Below are 17675 nucleotides of genomic sequence, written 5' to 3'. Positions count from 1 at the left end.
CTACAGGGAACACACACACACACACACCGCCCTCTACAGGGAAACACACACACACCGCCCTCTACAGGGAACACACACACACCGCCCTCTACAGGGAACACACACACACCGCCCTCTACAGGGAACACACACACACACACCGCCCTCTACAGGGAACACACACACACACACACACCGCCCTCTACAGGGAACACACACACCACCCTCTACAGGGAACACACACACACCGCCCTCTACAGGGAACACACACACCACCCTCTACAGGGAACACACACACACCGCCCTCTACAGGGAACACACACACACACACACCGCCCTCTACAGGGAACACACACACACACACACACCGCCCTCTACAGGGAACACACACACCGCCCTCTACAGGGAACACACACACACACCGCCCTCTACAGGGAACAAAGCCTGGTTAGTGTCAGCGCTGCGTTGTATGGGAAGAGGCAGAGAGCTGCATGGACCGTCTCTCTGGGAAAAAGTTAATGTGTGATGGTTTTTGATTTATGTGTGCTGAAAGGCAGGGGGCTTGCCAGGAGTGTTGGTTTTAGTTTCACAGGGACCCTAATTGGCTCCATATGCTGAGGAAGACAGTAGGCCACTTTGACAGGCTAATGTATGGACGCAATGGCAGACAGGGAGCAACTCAGTGGGCTGGAGCCATTGTAGGGGTGGGGGCCCATTGTAGGGGTGGGGTGGGACACACCATTGTAGGGGGGGGCCCGTGTAGGGGTGGGGTGGGGAGGCCATTGTAGGGGTGGGGTGGGAGCCATTTAAGGGTGGGGGTGTAGGGGTGGGGGAGCCATTGTGTAGGGGTGGGGTGGGGAGCCATTGTAGGGGTGGGGTGGGGAGCCATTGTAGGGGTGGGGGCCCATTAACAGGGGTGGGGTGGGGCCATTTAGGGGTGGGGTGGGGGCCAGGGTGGGGGTGGGGGGGGTGCCATTGTGGGGGGTGGGGTGCCATTCGGGTGGGGTGGGGAGCTATTGTGGGGGGGGCATTGTGGGGGTGGGGTGGGGAGCCATTGTGGGGGTAGGGTGGGGAGCCATTGTGGGGGTGGGGTGGGGAGCCATTCGGTGGGGTGGGGAGCCATTGTGGGGGTGGGGTGGGGAGCCATTGTAGGGGTGGGGGCGCATTGTAGGGGTGGGGTGGGGTGGGGTGGGGAGCCATTGTATGGGTGGGGTGGGGAGCCATTGTAGGGGTGGGGTGGGGAGCCATTGTAGGGGGTGGGGTGGGGAGCCATTGTGGGGGGGGCCATACAGGGGGGGGAGCCATTGTGGGGGGTGGGGTGGGGAGCCATTGTAGGGGTGGGGGGGGAGCCATTGGGGGAGCCATTGTAGGGGTGGGGTGGGGAGCCATTGTAGGGGTGGGGTGGGGAGCCATTGTGGGGGTGGGGTGGGGTGGGGAGGAGCCATTGTAGGGGTGGGGTGGGGAGCCATTGTGGGGGTGGGGTGGGGGCCGTGCCATTGGTGGGGTGGGGTGCCATTGTGGGGGGTGGGGTGGGGAGCCACTGTGGGGGGTGGGGTGGGGAGCCATTGTGGGGGTGGGGTGGGAGCCATTCGGTGGGGTGGGGAGCCATTGTGGGGGGTGGGGGGGAGCCATTGTGGGGGTGGGGTGGGGAGCCACTGGGGGGGGGTGGGGTGGGAGCCATTCGGTGGGGTGGGGAGCCATTGTGTGGGGTGGGGAGCCATTGTAGGGGTGGGGTGGGGAGCCATTGTGGGGGGTGGGGTGGGAGCCATTGTGGGGGTGGGGTGGGGAGCCATTGTAGGGGTGGGGTGGGGAGCCATTGTAGGGGTGGGGTGGGGAGCCATTGTGGGGGTGGGGTGGGGAGCCATTGTGGGAGTGGGGTGGGGAGCCACTGTGGGGGGGGGTGGGGTGGGGAGCCATTGTGGGGGGTGGGGTGGGAGCCATTGTAGGGGTGGGGTGGGGAGCCATGGTGGGGGTGGGGTGGGGAGCCACTGTGGGGGTGGGGTGGGGAGCCATTGTGGGGGGGGGTGGGGAGCCACTGTGGGGGTGGGGTGGGGAGCCACTGTGGGGGGGTGGGGTGGGGAGCCATTCGGTGGGGTGGGGAGCCATTGTGGGGGTGGGGTGGGGAGCCACGGTGGGGTGGGGGTGGGGTGGGGAGCCACGGTGGGGTGGGGGGAGCCACTGTGGGGGGTGGGGTGGGGAGCCATTCGGTGGGGTGGGGAGCCATTGTGGTGGGGTGGGGAGGGGTGGGGGAGCCATTGTGGGGGGTGGGGTGGGGAGCCATTGTGGGGGGGTGGGGTGGGGAGCCACTGTGGGGGGTGGGGTGGGGAGCCACTGTGGGGGGTGTGGGGGGTGGGGTGGGGAGCCATTGTGGGGGTGGGGTGGGGAGCCACTGTGGGGGGGGGGTGGGGGGGTGGGGGGGAGCCATTGGGGGGTGGGGTGGGGAGCCATTGTGGGGGTGGGGTGGGGAGCCATTGGGGGGGGTGGGGTGGGGGGGAGCCATTGTGGGGGGTGGGGTGGGGAGCCATTGTGGGGGTGGGGTGGGGAGCCATTGTGGGGGTGGGGTGTTTTTTATCTTTAAGGAAGGTGGAGGGCAGAGATATTGTAACTACAGCCTTTACAGGAAGATACTGTAGCCTAACTGTGTGTGTGTTGGTCCCCCCCACAAGGAGGATGTGGTGAAGCTCACAGAGGAGTGTCTGAACAGTGTGGCTAGCAGCTCTGTGCCTTCTCCACTTCGCCCCCCAGAGGACCTGAAGAGGAACATTATCAAAGCCCAGGCACAGGCTGCCCTCAAGGTACTGAACACCAGCACCACAGAGTTTAGCGGTACTGCCCTCTAGGTACTGAACACCAGCACCACAGAGTTTAGCGGTACTGTCCTCTAGGTACTGAACACCAGCACCACAGAGTTTTGTGGTACTGTCCTCAAGGTACTGAACACCAGCACCACAGAGTTTAGCGGTACTGCCCTCTAGGTACTGAACACCAGCACCACAGAGTTTAGCGGTACTGTCCTCTAGGTACTGAACACCAGCACCACAGAGTTTTGTGATACTGTCCTCAAGGTACTGAACACCAGCACCACAGAGTTTAGCGGTACTGCCCTCTAGGTACTGAACACCAGCACCACAGAGTTTAGCTGTACTGTCCTCTAGGTACTGAACACCAGCACCACAGAGTTTTGTGATACTTCCAGGAACACTTCGAGGCAGGTTCCACAGACCAAGACGGGGTTGGGAAGTCAGTGGGAGAAGTGAGAAATTCTTTCTTAGCTGTTAATTTTAAAACCCATTTACATGTTTCTGCCCATAAGCTTAGCTAGCCACCGTCGCCATGACATCGCCTACAAGCGTGATCAGGGATTTCTATTGGAGGAGCAGTTTCTGCCTGTCTCTGCTAGCACTTTGTCGATGGACACTCAGAAATCATCTTGGTGCCACATATAAATGGTACAGGGCTGCTTTGGAGTCTTACATGTAGACGAGGAAGTATTGTATAAGTACTGTAAACTTTTGGATAACCAGGAAGTTGGGTACAGTGGCAAGTTTCTTTTTGAAATACACGCAACCTTACACATTGATTGTATTATACCTCCACTGATGTTCTGTATGTTATAGAGCTCCCTGGAGGAGCACGTTGTGATGGGGGACAAGAACACCAATGTACAGGAAGCTGCAGCCAGGTGAGTGAGGACACCGTGAAGAGTCACTACGGTTGTGTTCCTAGTCTCTACCATTCAAAGCATTGTGAAGAGTCACTACGGTTGTGTTCCTAGTCTCTACCATTCAAAGCATTGTGAAGAGTCACTACGGTTGTGTTCCTAGTCTCTACCATTCAAAGCATTGTGAAGAGTCACTACGGTTGTGTTCCTAGTCTCTACCATTCAAAGCATTGTGAAGAGTCACTACGGTTGTGTTCCTAGTCTCTACCATTCAAAGCATTGTGAAGAGTCACTACGGTTGTGTTCCTAGTCTCTACCATTCAAAGCATTGTGAAGAGTCACTATGGTTGTGTTCCTAGTCTCTACCATTCAAAGCATTGTGAAGAGTCACTACGGTTGTGTTCCTAGTCTCTACCATTCAAAGCATTGTGAAGAGTCACTACGGTTGTGTTCCTAGTCTCTACCATTCAAAGCATTGTGAAGAGTCACTACGGTTGTGTTCCTAGTCTCTACCATTCAAAGCATTGTGAAGAGTCACTACGGTTGTGTTCCTAGTCTCTACCATTCAAAGCATTGGATGATCACGCTTCATTGTACAGTATTTGATGACAAAGGAAACCTCAATCTTGGAATGTCACCAAGCCTCCCCTGTCTCCATCTCCCTGGAGTCACCCCAACACTCCACAGCCAGCCTAAGCCAATCACAGCCTTCCTCCAAAGCTCATTAACAGCTAGAATATTTATGAGGGTTCTTGGCATAATTCTGTTATGACATCAACGGCTCATTCCCAGGGGCTGCCCACTTTTCTGTGGGCAGGACTCTTGGTGTTAATTGACAGGAGGGATACTTGCAGCAGCTGTAGTGAAGTTAAGACAAAAGCCAAAATGTGTTAAGGTGATAATTCCTCTGAAAGAAAATCACCCCTTTTTTGTTGTTGTAAAACAAACCTAAATACCACCACTGCATCCCTGCACACACAAAAAACAGCAGTTCGTGGACCTTTGTTTTGCCCTTCTCCAGTGACCTCTTATGTTGAGCTTCAAACAAAGTGAATATGTTAGCTACATGAAGTAAGAGAGAGTATTCAATGTAGCCAAACATTCTAGGGTCCCACTCCCCTGGGAAACACTGTCCAACACTTTGGTTCCTACCCTGTCACAATAATACCTACATAGAGATCCTATTAGTATTCTAATGAATAGTAATACGAATGCCTCCCTGGCTTTTTCATCTGTGGTCATTGTTATATTTCCATGATTCCAACAGTTGATCTAAATCGGAAGTCAAATCCAAATTGCAATATTTGGTTAAAAATAAGGCCTCTATTTTTTTGCACATATCGTGCAGCCCTATGTCCCAGTGTGGAAATGATATATTGTAAAATGAGATGGACTTTTGGTTTAAGCTTGATTTGTTTTAAACTGTTCAATCAGAATGGAGGAAGCTCCATTGAAATAACTTGTAGAATCTGTGTGTTGCCACCCTGGGTCATACACAACTCATAAAGCACATTTACAACTTTTATTATTCAAAAACATTAAATACCGTCATACTGTCAAAAATCACCTCATGAGGAGGAGATATTTTGGCCATATCGCCCAGCCCTATGTGAGGCTAAGAGTGGGGCACACCCAGGTTAGAGGGGGCCACCTGTCCAGCAGTCAGGACTACAGCTCCATCTGACACTCATTTAAGGATATATGTCACTTCTTAGATTCTAGTCAGCATTGTTAGCAAGCCTTCTTTAGTCTACTAGGCTATAGGTTGCAGCACTCAAGACCAAGACAGTGTTTTTACACAGCTCTCTGCTTCCATCTTGTGGATTATGGGAATCATAGCTCTCTGATACCATCTGATTGAGCATGGGTATCACACTCCTGCTAATGTGACATGACTCAATTCTGCCTGGATACATGTCTTTGCATATTAAGCACTTGTGAGGATTGTGTCCATTGATAATGTGTATGTTAGCCTTGCTATTGTTCAGTACTTCCTCATCAGACCCCATAGGAATGAATTAAACTCTCGTCCCTCTGTCTTCTGCCTCGTCCCCCTTTCCTCATCAGTGTTGAGATGTTGGCTGTGGATCTCATGCAATCAGCACCTATGATGCCCCTTGAAATACTTGACGGAGGGCAACCAACAAAGGTAATCAATTAATCTGTGTTTTGCTTTTCCCGTTACTCTCGTGCATTAGAATGGAAACTACATCTGAATGCACAGAGAATTGTATGCCTTTTTTGTGGGAATGTGATAGCTGTTTGTAACGTAGCCATTGGCTTGTCACTATGCAGGCCGAACCTGAGGAGCTGAAGATTCCCACCCCTCCGTCACTGCGGGCCCCGCTGAGCAGTAACCTGATAGACTTCTCAGACCCAACCCCAGTAGTAAGTCTATAGACCCCGTCTGCTGCCTCACGCTTCAGCTGCTGTTATCTGTTGCCTTGACTAGATCAAACTTACCAAAAATAAGTATGATTCGCTTTCAAGTTTAAACCCAATAGGCCTACTGTACGTTGACAGGTCACCTATTTACTTTGGCCTCATTGTGCCAAGTGATAGGTGTTTGAGTGTAACTCTTCAACATTCTTCTCTTGTAGTTACCGCCACCATCAGTGCAATCCAAGCCCATGATATCACCTCGCTGGATCATCCCTGCTGCTGCAGTGAGTACTGATGGACTTTCACTGTCCTCCAGGCTTTAATGCTCCTGTCTGTCTTTAGCCTGTCTTTCTGGCCTGTGTTTAAGTATGTCTGTATTTTAGTCTGTCTGTACGTCAGTCTACCATCCCTACTGTAGCTGCCTCAGAGACTGAAACAGCCAGTCCACTTTCCTTCTCCCATTCTAACACAGCCACTCGCTGCCATCTTTACTAACGGCCTCTTTGACCTTGACCCCTCTGCAAAGACCGCCGCCCCTCTCCAACCTGAAGGGGGGGGGGCACTCACCCCAGCCCTGCACCCCCATCTCTCCTCTCAAATGCACAATGTGATTGACACCAGGTAACTCCGTCTTGGCACGTCGTCATCTCTACCTTGTCCTAATGTTCTTTAGGTCATCTCATCTGGACATGGTGGTCATCGTTGCTATGTGTTTTTGGTGCCATGCCTTATGCTGTGTTGTAAAGAGTAGACAATATAATTCTCCATCCTGTTTAATAATTGAAGCCTGTAGTGATTAACATCCCCATTTACTAATTATGGTCCTGATGAGCTTCTTGAAATAGCTTGGTGAAAGCTGGAGCTAAATGTTTAATCTCCTACTACATCGCTACAGAAGTTATAAAGTTTGGCTGTACTGCTGAATAAAGTCTGTTCGTTAAGATGAATGTTGTGACCACTACAAGTTAGTAGTGATCACATCAGGTAAATGGAAAGATGAATGGTGCAGGCAGGTCTCCTGGAACAATATGCATAGATTGATGGATGTGAACCGTCTTGTGCAGTTTCTCATTATGTTGTGACGTTCCCATGCATCACATCATACTGGCTAGCAATACATTATTCCTATTCTACTAGAATATTACTACGGTACATTACTTTATGTTGTACACACTGAAAAGTAGGTGTTCTGGGCTTTTGATTTAGTTGTTCTCCTCACCAGCATTGTGGCCCAGCCACCCAAAGAGCACGGCACCAAGCACAAAGGTCTGTTGACCACTGAGCTCTGAGTGGGAACCAGGGAGGGAGCTAGCTTCTACCCTCCTCACAACGAATACTTCCTACTCCTGGTGTTTCCAAACTAGGGGACTACTTCCTACCCTGAGCACATTCATCTCCTACTGCGTTCCCAAACCTGGGGGAAGTTCCTGCCCTAGTGACAACCAGTATCTCCTACTGCGTTCCCAAACAATTCCCAAACCAGCAGCAATCAAGAGATTGGATCATTGGAATTCCTCGTCTCACTATATTCCAGTTTGGAACAGTGTTTTTATTTTAGTACCACCGTTGGTTCACTGCTTCTTGTCATAAGCATTCCTACAAAGTGCACAGACTCCCTTTTAGAAATGTTTAAAGCAGGAAGGGACTGCAATAAGTGCTAAGGAAGAGGACATCTGTTCCTCAAGCCACTGAATTACATTGGAGCACCTGGACCTGAACTCTGAGAAGATATGAAACACTGGAGCACCTGGACTCTGAGAAGATATGAAACAATGACTTTCTACTGACGTTTTTTTGTCCTGTTTTTAAAAAAAAATGTTTATTTAAAGTCATACAGAGTGAATCAATCAAGTACCAGTGTTCAGTTAGGACCTGAATCTGATTAAGACTCAGTTATCAGAGACAACAGCAATATGTAGAATGCAGACCTGAATTTAGCCACATCTAAAATGTTATTCCTATTTTGTATCCATATAAAAACACTGTAGCTACAACCTGCCTTAAGCTAGCAGAATGTTAAATTATGATCGCATAACTTTACACAGTAAGGAAATACTATCACTACTATTACCAATACTATCACTACTGTTACTAATCCTACCACTACTAATACTTATACTACCACTATTACTACTGTATCTAGGCCTAAACTGTACTTTAGTTTTTCATCTTACTGAGTCCACTGCTTACGACTGGAGTGTCTGTGTGTGATGGTAATATCTAATCATGTAGTCTTACCACTGTTTCTGGCTGTGGTCATCAATGACAGGTGACATGACTCATAGGCTGACAGAGGAAATAGGCCTATCACAAACTCTCTCCATTGGTTCTTTTCCACACTAAGCCAATCACATACAGGATCTCTGGTGGTAGGAAGTTGTCAGTCAACTGTATTATTCACTAACGTAAGATGTAATTAAATGTATTTTAGGTATCAGATGGGCGGTAGATCAGAAGTAGGTATTTGCGAGACGATGTGCAGTAGAGGTAAAAGCAGAAGACATTTTCAAATACAGTTCATTTGAACAAGTGATCTGTGAACAACACCCATCTCAACGGAAAGACTTAAAACACATCACGTTTAGTTTTTTAACTTAAAATAGCCACTCTGAGAAGATGTGAAGTGTTCTCTCTCTGTGTCATGAATATAAACTCAGCAAAAAAAGAAACGTTCTCTCACTGTCAGCTGCATTTATTGTCAGAAAACTTAACATGTGTAAATATTTGTATGAACATAACAAGATTCAACAACTGAGACAAACTGAACAAGTTCCACAGACATGTGACTAACAGAAAATGAATAATGTGTCCCTGAACAAAGGGGGGGTCAAAATCAAAAAGTAAAGGTCAGTATGTGGTGTGGCCACCAGCTGCATTAAGTACTGCAGTGCATCTCCTCATGAACTGCACCAGATTTGCCAGTTTTTGCTGTGAGATGTTACCCCACTCTTCCACCAAGGCACCTGCAAGTTTCCAGACATGTCTGGGGGGAATGACCCTAGTCCTCATCCTCCGATCCAACAGGTTCCAGACGTGCTCAATGGGATTGAGATCCGGGCTCTTCGCTGGCCATGGCAGAACACTGACATTCCTGTCTTGCAGGAAATCACGCACAGAATGAGCAGTATGGCTGGTGGCATTGTCATGCTGGAGGGTCATGTCATGATGAGCCTGCAGGAAGGGTACCACATGAGGGAGGAGGATGTCTTCTCTGTAATGCACAGAATTGAGATTGACAGCAATGACAACAAGCTCAGTCCGATGATGCTGTGACCCACCGCCCCAGACCACTTCCAAATCGATCCCGCTCTAGAGTACAGGCCTCGGTGTAACGCTAATTTCTTTGATGATAAACGCGAATCCAACCATCACCCCTGGTGAGACAAAACCGTGACTCGTCAGAGAAGAGCACTTTTTGCCAGTCCTGTCTGGTCCAGCGACGGTGGGTTTGTGCCCTTTGGCAATGTTGTTTCCGGTGATGTCTGGTGAGGACCTGCCTTACGACAGGCCTACCAGCCTCGCTCAGCCTATTGCGGACAGTCTGAGCACTGATGGAGGGATTGTGCGTTCCTGGTGTAACTCGGGCAGTTGTTGTTGCCATCCTGTACCTGTCCCGCAGGTGTGATGTTCGGATGTACCGATCCTGTGCAGGTGTTGTTACATGTGGTCTGTCACTGTGAGGATGATCAGCTGTCCGTCCTGTCTCCCTGTAGCACTGTCTTAGGCATCTCAGTCAGGACATTGCAATTTTTTGTCCTTGCCACATCTGCAGTCCTCATGCCTCGCAGCATGCCTAAGGTACATTCACACAGATGAGCAGGGACCCTGGGCATCTTTCTTTTGGTGTTTTTCAGAGTCAGTAGAAAGGCCTCTTTAGTGTCCTAAGTTTTCATAACTGTGACCTTAATTGCCTACCGTCTGTAAGCTGTTAGTCCCTTAACGACCGTTCCACAGGTGCATGTTCATTAATTGTTTATGGTTCATTAACAAGCATGGGAAACAGTGTTTAAACCCTTTACAATGAAGATCTCTGAAGTTATTTGGATTTTTACGAATTATCTTTGAAAGACAGAGTCCTGAAAAAAGGGATGTTTCTTTTTTTGCTGGGTTTATAAACTAATTTTCCTGGCAAGAACATTCTTTGTCATATTATTGAATTGCATCTGCATCAGAGATTGTAGAGATGGTGATTGACCAAAATGAGTGGTCTTTTTTAAAGCTCTGAGATGAAACTTTTTTCAGTTTAAACATACCACTTTTTTTCTCTGCTGTTAGAAATTGTGCTTCACCATGTAAGTGCAATTGTGCTGTAGCTCTCGTACCTTAATTTATTCCTCTTTTTGTAAGGGCACCCTTGTTATTCGCACTGTATTTAAGTGTATTGTAGATGTAAAAAAAAAAACTGCTCTAGATAGTCACCATACCGATTTTGTATCTTGTATGTACATTGAACGTCATTGCTTTTTAAAGGAGATGTATGCCAGTAGTAATTTTGTACAATGTAGTAAATTCTGTAAGTAAAAAATAGTATTATAAAAAATATAAAAAACGCGTGAATTCTTCCATTTAAGATCTCTGGTCTTTGAGAAAATGTTTATCTTCCTGTACATGCAGTATTATCATGAACTATATGTCCATCGGCATCGATTCATTGATTTCCTATAGAGCCTTTCCAGATGCTCGAAGAATCACCTCTTCCACCACCAATGTGTAGCACCCACTTGGGGGGGTGCATGGTCAGCAACCATTTCTGCCAGAACGCTCACCACACATCAACTATCGAGTGGAGAGATTAATAATCTATGCCAATGAGGAACTGTAGCGGTTTGTTGGGACTGCGGGAGCTGTAATTCTGCGTGTATATATTCTAACGCTAGATGGCAACATTAGGTGAGGTTGGACCGAACTACTTTATCGTCAAAACTTGCGCAACCTGTCTGGTTTAACCCCTTCAATCCAATCCCATAGGTCAAACGTATTATCTTTAAAAAATATATATATGTTGAAGCCTATGAACTTTGACATCACATTGTGTAGTAGGCTAGGATGGAAGTCATATTTATTATGTCAACAATGACACCAGGATGATACTGATCACTTTTCCCAGAAGGAAGTGTTCATTTTGAATGTAACAGGCACCAGTTGGTCACAATTTTTTTCATGTACAGTACTGAATGTAATGTAGTCCCTGCAGTAAAGTAGGCCTCTGCCTATTGCTGCGTTATGAACAACTGGGAACTCGAACAATGCGAGGTCAAATCATGACGTCAGTGATCTTCAGGTCGGAAAGTCGGAGCTCTAGAAAGAGGCCCGAGTTCGCGAGATCAAATCGATATTTTTCCCCAGACGTGTTTTGAATACACTGAAGTAGGAAGTCGAGATTTCCCAGTTGCTTTGAACGTGGCATTACCCCCAGAATAGTTTACCGACATCGGGGATAATCGACTAGATACAGCTGCGTACCGATTTCAGGGGGCCGGAACATATTTTAAAATAATTGATAGACTGCAAATTGACCCCAAGAAGCACAAACATATACATTTGCCTAAAACCTAATTATTTTAAACCTTGCTGACATTTGTATGCTTGGGAATACTTTGGAACAGATTTCCAAAATTAAAATGAATTTGAGCTGATTTGCTGGTGTTTTATTTCCCCCAAAAATAAAATAATATATTTGTTTTGCTCAGAACGTGGGGCGTAAAATCAAATCACCTGCGTCGTGTTGGGGAACCCTGGTTTACATTCTGGTTATGGTCCCTTAGCTCTCTCACGCACTCTGTTGGTGTCAGTCAAGAGAACGCACGCTCGAGACCTAGCAGTTCACTGGTGGCTCTACTCTGGCTCAGTATGTTTCGCTTGCGCATGGTTGGTTGGAGTTGCCAAGTATGTCCTCGTATTGTACGCAAGGTTTTTGGACTCTAATGGAACTTACAATTTTTTGAATTGTCAAGACTCTATGTTGGTTGCATATTTATTTAAATGATAGCGAATCTATTTCGTAAAGAAAGCTGGCGGGATAGGTTACTCCGAAAGCAAAACTCCCGACGACCCGAACCAAGTGTACCTCTTCCGAGTTTTTGCGCAAGGTGATAGTGACGGTGACGACAGTTGAGCTGCCTTTATAGTTGGCTGAGAGGAACGAGTCGAATGCTTATGGATTACAACTCCGTGATTCTGTGACAGGGTCGTCTCTTAGTGGATACATTAGGGAGGAGAATTGTGACGTTTTTATCGTCTGTTTCATCTTAACGCTTCTCCAACTTCTTGCATTGGATAGTCGTTTTTAAAGAAGACCATGGCATCGGATACCACACCAGTGTTTTCGAAACAGGTGCTCCTGTGGCTGGTTGTAGGTAAGTTTTGGAGAGACGCGCAGCGCACCGCTATCCCTGATGCCGCTCGAGGCTTTCTTTAATTCCAGTTCTACAAATGATGCCTGGGCATGATGGTTTATCATTCATTACGGAATGATGACCATAACATTATTCGATAGAAAGATAGAAAGATGATAAAGTATTGACATTAAAATAATGACCATCCCTTTCATCATGTAAAAGCATTGATTCATTAGTAATATAAATATTATTATATCATGTTAATATTTTTAGAGGTTCATAAATTCAATCATTTTAGTAAACCATGAAAAATAATATTCATCGTAACTAATAAACGTGCTTGTCTGAGCCGGAGGGTTGACTTGTGTATATATGGAAAGTCGTCGTCATGAATCCCAATTATGACATATCCTAAGGGCATTTTCAAATCATTTCGTGAAAGGACGCTCCAGACATGGAAGGTCTAAGTGGCTTTTAAAAATGTCATGTCAATATTACATTTAGACTTTCCAGCAAGTTGGAGGTGCTCAAAACGGACCCATCCACACAAGTTAATTATCGGTTTTAATGAATCATGCAAAGCTCCCTCCTGCTGAGAAATGTATTTGACACTTCTCTTAACCAGCCTGCTGTGCTAAGGTCTGATGAGGGGTGTTGCTGTCTGTGCACACGCTTCACTTTGCTCCCTAGTTTTCCGCTCCCCATCAGCACGTTCCACGTGGAGCCTCTCTATATTTCCTGTACACACACCGACTCACAGGACCAAGACATGGCTCTACATAACTATTTCTGTCTACGAATAGGCTAGCGTTCACTTTGCCTATTAAAAAGCTAGGTTTTTGGCGCTGTCTGACCTACTGTTAAAACAGATGGAATATTTTGACCTACCTAACTGAGGTGATAATCATTTTCAAATGATAGTTCACATCATTCAATATTATATGATTAATATGATTTGTTTCCCGGATAAACCCGGCAATTGTGGATGCTTCGCATAGTACTGTAATGGTCTGTGGTGTTTAACTGTGAGAGTCTGAGTCATAACTGCAGAAGGCCACTGTGTTAGGACCCATATGATACAGCAGCTCTGACTTTTAAATGAGGGAACTCTTTTTTTTATTTTTTATCTCAAAACTGAGTATAGAAATGGGAGCTTGTCATGCTAAAACATTCCTCCATTTTGTTTTGTTCATAACAGAATCTCAATCAATACACAACCCTTTGTGCAAAATGCGGTCCACACTACTGTACACTAAGAGCCCTGGCTAAAAATCACAAGAAAATACTATTTAAAACAAGCTCAAAGAGCATTTACATAGCTTGTCTCAGTCTCTCTATTTCCCTGTTGTCTAATTAAGCTTCTTTTTTTTAAATGGCTTAAATGAGGGTGTAATTTCACTCTCTTACAAAATACAATACATTTAGCAGTATGTTTTATAGTTGTGTTATCCCTGCTGGTTGATCCAGTGAGGCATGCTTAGCTGCAGTGTTCTGATCCAGTGAGGCATGCTTAGCTGCAGTGTTCTGATCCAGTGAGGCATGCTTAGCTGCAGTGTTGTTCTGATCCAGTGAGGCATGCTTAGCTGCAGTGTTGTTCTGATCCAGTGAGGCATGCTTAGCTGCAGTGTTGTTCTGATCCAGTGAGGCATGCTTAGCTGCAGTGTTGTTCTGATCCAGTGAGGCATGCTTAGCTGCAGTGTTGTTCTGATCCAGTGAGGCATGCTTAGCTGCAGTGTTGTTCTGATCCAGTGAGGCATGCCTAGATACAGTGTTGTTCTGATCCAGTGAGGCATGCTTAGCTGCAGTGTTGTTCTGATCCAGTGAGGCATGCTTAGCTGCAGTGTTGTTCTGATCCAGTGAGGCATGCTTAGCTGCAGTGTTGTTCTGATCCAGTGAGGCATGCCTAGATACAGTGTTGTTCTGATCTAGTGAGGCATGCCTAGATACAGTGTTGTTCTGATCCAGTGAGGCATGCCTAGATACAGTGTTGTTCTGATCCAGTGAGGCATGCTTAGCTGCAGTGTTGTTCTGATCCAGTGAGGCATGCCTAGATACAGTGTTGTTCTGATCCAGTGAGGCATGCTTAGCTGCAGTGTTGTTCTGATCCAGTGAGGCATGCTTAGCTGCAGTGTTGTTCTGATCCAGTGAGGCATGCTTAGCTGCAGTGTTGTTCTGATCCAGTGAGGCATGCCTAGATACAGTGTTGTTCTGATCCAGTGAGGCATGCCTAGATACAGTGTTGTTCTGATCCAGTGAGGCATGCTTAGCTGCAGTGTTGTTCTGATCCAGTGAGGCATGCCTAGATACAGTGTTGTTCTGATCCAGTGAGGCATGCCTAGATACAGTGTTGTTCTGATCCAGTGAGGCATGCCTAGATACAGTGTTGTTCTGATCCAGTGAGGCATGCCTAGATACAGTGTTGTTCTGATCCAGTGAGGCATGCTTAGCTGCAGTGTTGTTCTGATCCAGTGAGGCATGCTTAGCTGCAGTGTTGTTCTGATCCAGTGAGGCATGCTTAGCTGCAGTGTTGTTCTAATTAAACATGTACAATTAACAGAGGGCTCCTCAATAATGAGTGACTGTAGGGGTGCCAGATTATAGGGAACATTCTTGGGTGACGCCAACACTTCCTCCCCATGAAGCACCAGCATGCTTTTCCTATATGAGGTTATTCTCTGGCAAGGACTAAAATCTACAAACTGAACAAAGTTTGTCTTGTTTGCAATGCTGTGTTTCCTGTTTTGTCAGTTCTGTTTCTTTGGAACTCTGACCTCCTGTGAACCCTGTTTTTCATCATTACATAATGTCACTCAGAGGGAGTTTATCGAGCATTCAATCAGAGGTGCTGACAACAAGGCTGAAGTATTGACTTGTGGTGGGAAAAGGAGAGGAGGCCCAGAGGAGTTGGCTAAGTAGTTTAGGAGACAGAGTGGATGTGTACCGCTGGTAAGGAATTAAATGGAGGAGGTGAGGGAGGAGCGGACGAGGAAGACCTATTGGAGTTGGCTATGTAGCTTAAGAGACAGAGCGATGGTCTACCGCTGGTAGGGGGAAAACAATGACCCCATGGGATGACGGAAGCAGGGAGAGAAGTGTCAAGTTTGTCCCCCTCCCCCCTTTTTCAGAGCTGGCTTTGTGTGGCAATCAACACGGATCCTCTGAGATTCATTACCCTCACAGGTGACTCACCACTACTCTTTCTGGCCCTCTCTAACACACATAGACTTACACCCTCTCTCTGGCCCTCTCCAACACACATACTGCAGACATACAGTTAAAGTTGGTCAGTCATTCTTTTCATTTGTTTTGGATACATACTCTGCCCCTCTCCAACAGGACATTAAACGTCACCATTCATAGGAGAAATAATCAAATAAATCTCCCTGTTTGGTGAAGAGAATTCCTCTTACTTAGAGAGATTAATAAGAAATTGTGGAGGCGGGGCCGAGGTAGGCAGGAAGAAAAAGTGGAGATTGGTGTTTTGGTTGTTTTATGACTACAGTTGTCAGCTCTGCTGTGTTCTCAGGTCCAGTTGGACTGGTGGGACAGGACCACTCACTTGTGATTGGACTGATTGGAGCCATCTGTCGTGAACTACATTATGTCTGGAGAGATCAGGATGGAAACCTTGCCTTTTTTTATGTAGTTGTACTCAAGTGTAACATGATAAATATCTGGATTTCTCTTTAAAAACGACAGTATCTACAACTCTTTCTATGGTCAGCCTCCCATATTCAGTGAGCGGACTTCTGCCAAATGTAGCATGGCAATAGGCCAATATTTTTTGCTTTAACTCTGTTCATGGCGCCCCACAACCTACATACAGCAGCATTATTTATTTCACTCTGTGGGCAGCAGAGCTGATTTTACAGGCCATTGGTTTTCATGCCTGTCTTATAAAGCACATTTAACCTTGTATAGCAAAGGCACCACATCCCTGCTGGCTGCAGACAGAGACAACCAATGGCTTCTCATTAGTGACCCAAAATCCAGGGAGTGAAGATATGAAAATACACTCCTCTCTTCCATTATGCATATCTCTATATATCTATATCTCTCTCTATATATCTCTATGTATCTTTATCTCTCTATATATATATATCTCTATCTAGCTCTATCTATATATCTCTCTCTATCTCTCTCTATGTATCTTTATCTCATCTATATCTATATCACTATATATCTTTCTAGCTCTCTCTCTATCTCATATATATACAGTAGGGCAAAAAAGTATTTAGTCAGCCACCAATTGTGCAAGTTCTCCCACTTAAAAAGATGAGAGAGGCCTGTAATTTCCATCATATGTACACTTAAACTATGACAGACAAAATGAGAAAAAAAATCCAGAAAATCACATTGTAGGATTTTTAATGAATTTATTTGCAAATTATGGAGGAAAATAAGTATTTGTGTATATATATATATATCTATATCTCTATCTATATAGCTCTATCTAGCTCCCTATATATCCATCTATCTCTACCTATATATCTCTCTATGTATCTATCTCTAGCTAGCTCTCTATCTATATGTATCTATATCTCTCTATCCATCTATATATATATATATATATATATATATATATATATCTCTTGCTCTATATCTACATATATCTCTCCATCTTTATAGCTATATCTCTAGCTAGCTTTTTATCTCTACCTATTTCTGTCTCTATCTATATATCTCTCTATATGTATCTATCTCCATCTATGTATCTATATCTCTCTATCCATCTATATATATATATATCTATGTCTATCCATATCTCTATCTCTATGTATCTATATATCTAGCGCTATCTAAGCTCTCTATCTATCTATCTCTCATAAGTTTGGGGTCACTTAAATGTCCTTGTTTTTAAGAAAAGCAAATTTTTTTGTTGTCAATTTGATATTTTAAAATGGATCAGAAATACAGTATAGACATTGTAAATGACTATTGTAGCTGGAAACGGCAGACATTTAAAGGAATATCTACATAGGTGTACAGAGGCCCATTATCAGAAACCATCACTCCTGTGTTCCAATTGCACATTGTGTTAGGTAATCCAAGTTTATAATTTTAAAAGGCTAATTTATCATTAGAAAAGCCTTTTGCAATTATGTTAGCACAGCTGAAAACTGTTGTTCTGATTAAAGAAGTAATAAAACTGGCCTTCTTTAGAGTAGGCGAGTATCTGAAGCATCTGCATTTGTGGGTTAGAATAAGGCTGTAACGTAACAAAATGTGGAAAAAGTCAAGGGGTCTGAATACTTTGCAGTATGGCTGTCCCCAAGATGGCACCCTATTCCCTAATATAGTGCACTACATTTAAC

The 17675-nt window shown here is 45.8% G+C and overlaps 1 protein-coding gene across 9 annotated transcripts in view; it reads left to right on the top strand.

The window, feature by feature from the left end:
- LOC115123666 (band 4.1-like protein 5) overlaps positions 1–17675 on the top strand; it is a 106350-nt gene that overhangs the window by 45951 nt on the left and 42724 nt on the right. For 6 of the 9 annotated variants that reach the window (XM_065019035.1, XM_065019036.1, XM_065019038.1 and 3 more), the window contains 5 exons: positions 2646–2774; positions 3597–3661; positions 5708–5789; positions 5936–6028; positions 6241–6306. In XM_065019035.1, the coding sequence (XP_064875107.1) occupies positions 2646–2774; positions 3597–3661; positions 5708–5789; positions 5936–6028; positions 6241–6306 (435 nt within the window). Of the gene's footprint in view, positions 1–2645; positions 2775–3596; positions 3662–5707; positions 5790–5935; positions 6029–6240; positions 6307–6494; positions 6644–7244; positions 10570–17675 lie in introns of those variants that run through there. The other 3 variants (XM_065019032.1, XM_065019033.1, XM_065019034.1) reach the window with 3 other exon arrangements.

This window comes from Oncorhynchus nerka, linkage group LG1 (assembly GCF_034236695.1).
Source record: "Oncorhynchus nerka isolate Pitt River linkage group LG1, Oner_Uvic_2.0, whole genome shotgun sequence".
Taxonomy (NCBI): domain Eukaryota; kingdom Metazoa; phylum Chordata; class Actinopteri; order Salmoniformes; family Salmonidae; genus Oncorhynchus; species Oncorhynchus nerka.
This window is presented reverse-complemented; position numbering and strand designations above follow the sequence as displayed.